Source organism: Geospiza fortis, unplaced genomic scaffold (genome assembly GCF_000277835.1).
Source record: "Geospiza fortis unplaced genomic scaffold, GeoFor_1.0 scaffold237, whole genome shotgun sequence".
NCBI lineage: Eukaryota > Metazoa > Chordata > Aves > Passeriformes > Thraupidae > Geospiza > Geospiza fortis.
Genome location: NW_005054319.1, coordinates 3814310 through 3818945, shown reverse-complemented (window position 1 = coordinate 3818945; position 4636 = coordinate 3814310). Strand labels below are relative to the sequence as shown.

The 4636-nt window shown below is 44.1% G+C and overlaps 1 protein-coding gene across 1 annotated transcript in view; it reads left to right on the top strand.

Annotated features, from left to right (window-relative positions):
* The first annotated feature begins 11 nt into the window (after nt 1-11).
* Nucleotides 12-4636, top strand: part of NPTX2 (neuronal pentraxin 2) — a 9797-nt gene continuing 5172 nt past the window's right edge. Inside the window, exons 1-2 of the mRNA XM_005420466.3 lie at nt 12-339; nt 1721-1937. Of these exons, the coding sequence (XP_005420523.2) occupies nt 43-339; nt 1721-1937 (514 nt within the window). The 5' untranslated portion in view covers nt 12-42. The remainder of the gene's footprint in view (nt 340-1720; nt 1938-4636) is intronic.

The window sequence follows — 4636 nt, the reverse complement described above, 5'->3', positions numbered from 1 at the left end:
ATGACCACCGCCGGCGCGGGCTGCCCGCTGCCCCCCGTGCCCATGCAGGGCGGCGCGCTGCCCCCCGAGGAGGAGCTGAAAGCCACGGTGCTGCAGCTGCGGGAGACAGTCCTGCAGCAGAAGGAGACCATCGGGAGCCAGCGGGAGGCCATCCGGGAGCTCACCGGCAAGCTGAGCCGCTGTGAGGGTGCCGACGGCAAGTCCGCCGCGGGGGCGTGGAAGAACGAGGTGGGCAAGGGCAAGGACACGATGGGCGACCTGCCGCGGGACCCGGCGCAGGTGATCGAGCAGCTGAGCCGCACCATGCAGACCCTGAAGGACCGCCTGGAGAGCCTGGAGGTAGGGCCGGAGCCGCTGCACGTCCAGCGGGCACTTCGGGCACGAGTGGTGCCCTAAATCCGTGTGGAGATGGATCCAAACTGGCCCAGCCCGCGGGCGAGAGGCTCGGTTTGGCTTGTCGTGGTCTCTTGGTTATTTATCTCCTGTGTTTAATAGCAAATACCTAAGGGGCTGCTCTTGAATGTGTGCTCCCACTGCGTGGGGGGAGATTATGGTTTCCCTGCTTGTCACCAGCTTAGTTTCTGTATTAATAATGTGTAAATCTCCCTTTCTGGGGATGTGACTTCATGTGGTTTGAGGTACAAAGCTGACGTCTTGGGCAGTAAGACCTCAGCATATGGTGCTGAACAGAGCAGTGGTAATGAGGAGATTGTGTTGGGCAGATGGTGCAGATAAGATGATGCACTCAGGGCTGACACAGAATGAAAAGAGCCCGATTCTGTGCACCCCTGAACAGAAAGGGGATTTGCTCCAAGCCCACCGATGAGTGATTTCCATGAGCCTCTGGACAGTGCCCATGGTTTGAGTGCTGCTCGTGCAAAGCTTTCGTAGAGAGGATTCTCACAGGATTTGTGCTGGTGTTGTTTTGCTTTTCACACCCTGAAAGCCTCACATGCCTGCTCCTGCTGTCCTCCAGTCAGTGCTGATGTGAGGATGGCGAGTAACTTCCGAAAGGCTGTTCTGGGAGTGCTGCTTTGCAAGTGCAGTTTTGAATGAGCTGATAGTATTCATTCCCTCCTTTTACCACTATTGCTGTCTTTCTGAAGCATTCTTTTTAGCGTTGTAGAAGAGAAACTCCTCTAGAATAACATGGTAGGTGGAAATGTTGGTTTTTTAGTATCTTTAAAGATACCAGTGTTATTTGAGAGTGTGAGGTGCCTCTTTTTTCAGTTTGAATAAGAATACTTTCACTGGTTAGTACTTAGATAGATTTAAGGAACGTCTTACTGTGGTAAATCTGCTTTCAAAGTAGCTTAATTTTTAATCTAAAATGAAGTGATAGTTTTTCTGTTTACTTACATTGGCCATGTCACTAACAGCAAGTAAAGCAGAAATTGATCAATGTGCCACATGTATGTATACTAATAGAATTACATCAGACCTGCTCCCTACATGATGTTATTGAACTTAAATGTATGAAAACTCTTTCATATTAAGTGCTTGAAGCCTCTAACAAAAGAGCCCTTTAGTTTCAGGACCTGTTTAGCTCCAGTGCTGGTAAAAGCACTGACCATGACAAATGCTAAAAAGCAATATCTCTTCTGTACTTGCTGGACAGCTCCATGATCTTACTTTGCTGCTTTGAGCCGGGAGCATACCTGCATTTCCCAGTTTCTGTGTCAGGAATGACAATATTTTCCCCCCTTGTTTTGCCCTGAAGCACCAGCTCCGAGCCAACGTGTCGTACGCAGCGCTGCCCAGTGACCTGCGGGAGATGCTGCAGCGCCGGCTCGGGGACCTGGAGCGGCAGCTCCTCAGCAAGGTGGCCGAGCTGGAGGATGAGAAATCTCTGCTGCACAACGAGACCTCAGCCCACCGGCAGAAGACAGAGACAGCCTTGAATGCATTGCTAGAAAGGGTGTCTGAGTTAGAGAAAGGTAATTGCTTGGAATCAAAACTCTTCCCCATCCTGGTTAATTTTGTTTACACCTTCCTTCCAGAGCAGTAGACTAAATGTGGGCCTTGAGGGAAAGACATTGAGGTACTGGACTAAATAGTAGGTGACAGTGCAAATACTTGGATTCTCCCTTTTCTTTTATCTCAGGCTTCTTGCTTGACAGGCAGTTGCCTGGCTTTGGCTTCCTGTCTCTTAATTTGGCGTGTGTGGGTGGCTAGGATGAAACTCTTAGTGTTTGTGGGATGGAAAGATCTGTAAGGAGGCAAGTGGAGATAGGAATAAGTATGGCATGGGTGTAAATAGCTACATAATGTCAAGCACACATCTGAGTAGAGCTGCCTTTATTTGTACTGAGAGTCATACGGGCTAAATTTAATTAGCACAACTACCTTTGATGTAATGAATGGCATTTTAGACCAGCTTTGTTTCCTGCTGCTTTGGAAGTATTGATGGTGGCCTTTCCTTTTGTTACTGGTTATGACTTTGGGTAACTGCAGCTACTTGAGTTATGCTCTATTCTAAGCTTTCAGCCTTCAGAGTTTACAGTAGATTACACATGGCCCACGGGGGGATACTCTCACAATCCTAGTCATTCATTCTGATTCTTGCCTTAATTATTACTGAGACCTCTCTGCTTGAGTAGAGTCTGTTTATTTGAATTACAAATGTCTGTGAGCACAGAACTCTACCTTTATTGACTGTATACATGTACAGAGTGGACTGTGTAGGGCTGGAGTTGCAGTAAATCTCACTGCCCAATCCTTAAGTGATTTTCCAAGGTGAATAACTCTCTGCTTAAAAGCAGCTTAATGGGCAAGCCTTCCAAATGGTGCAAACATGCATATCTCATGAAATTAGAAATGCAGCCTAATGGGCTTGTGTGTAATACTGTATCTATTCTTTCTTCTAAAAAGAGTGAAGGAGGGGAGAAGGAGGAAGATGATTTTCTGCTGGCTCTGTCTTTTGGTATTTCCTGAGAGCCAAGATAAAGCCTAACCTGCAACTGAAGTTATGGAGAATTAGTGGCCTGTTAATGTCTTATGAGTCAAGTATAGATAGTCCTTGTCTCTGAAAGATGTGACTCATATCAGAAGGAGAGAGTGGTGGGAGAACAAGAATGTGTAATTCAGCCGGGCTAAAAATAACCTGTTCCCACCTTTATTTTTTTGTGTGGGGAGTGAGGGCTGTCTTAAGTCTCTGGGGAAGTGAAGAATTTGGGACAGGAACCAAGATACAGCCTTTCTTTTACTTGTGTAATTTGCTATTACTGTACAGCTTAGCTCTTCTGGTTCCTCTGCCAAATCAAAGTGAGGATAATAATGATGAAAAGTTTGGGTTTTTTTTAATACTCACAATAATTGGTCTGGTCTCATTTGAAAATAGTATTTCTGTTGTGCTTTTATTTAAAATGCAGTATTGTTTAGCATTTCTTCCCTACAACTAACTGGAGTGTCATGAGCTCCTCATTGTCCTGAGACTAAATAAAGGGGGAAAAAAAATAACCTTATGAGGTGACACTGTAAGCCTTTAATTTTATCTGTAGCTGTGACAGCTGTTTTAATTACCAGTGGGGCAGAAAAGTTTAAAACTTGTATACTTGTTGTGATTCCCAAAGTTTTCTGTTAATTTCTTCAGTGGTTGTCTCCATTGACAGCAGAAGAGGATGCAGTAGAAAAAGCAGGAGCTATAATCCTGCAAATAGTAGTGCCTGGACTTCAGTGTGATTCCTAGCTTTGCTGGAGGAACAAACAGATCATTTACTACATCTAAACTTATTTTCTCTATCTCTGAAAGGGATTAACAGTATTTCTTGCCCATCTTGCCCAAAAATAATTGTTCTTTTGATGGGATGTGTCTCTATTTTTTCTGTGTGAGATTGGTTGTAGCAGCCTAATGGAGGTTGTTCAGTATTATCCCCAAGACTCTGGTGTTTATTTGCTTACCAGTTAGAACATTTCAGGTCTCTAAGGTTCCTCAAGACAGATTCAAGCCAAAGAGAAGCTTTTTCTTCTCCCACTCCCTCATTCTGTGAAAAATGCAGCCAAAACACTTCAGTTGCTTCTGAGAAGGGGAAATGAGAGAATGCCAATGATTTAAAAAATACATATGAGAATTGTGGCAATCTTTTGTGACAACAGCTTAGCTTTTCATTTGGACTGGAGTGTGAAGCTTGGCAAGAATTGAATTTGTTTCAGGAATGTGAGCAAAGGAAAGGAGGGAGACTCAGAAGAACAGGCTGCTAAAAAGTTGAGTGTGACATTGCTACAGAACTGTGGGGTTCAATTTGTGGCACAATGTGGGATTTATTTCTTAATACTTCTAGAAAATTACTTATGAGCATCTAAACCAACTATATGATACAGAGTATTGCAGCTTCAGGAAGTTTTGGTCTTAAGGGTTTTCAATTTTGTAAGCATGTCTAGAATATCTCACTGGTTTTTACCACTTTTTTAGAAAAAGCTAAATAATAATTTCTGCTCTTACAGTTAATCAAGTGTCTAATCTTCCCATAGTTCATAGCTTGATATTGCATTTTTAATTCGGATCACTTTGAACTTTTCAGATCTTGTCCTGTTCAGTTGATGGGGCAGAAATCAGTTCTGCTGAATGTAGCTGGACTTTGTCAGTGTAGTCTTATTTCAGATTTGCTGCTCAAAATGTGTTAATGGGTCTTAGCCT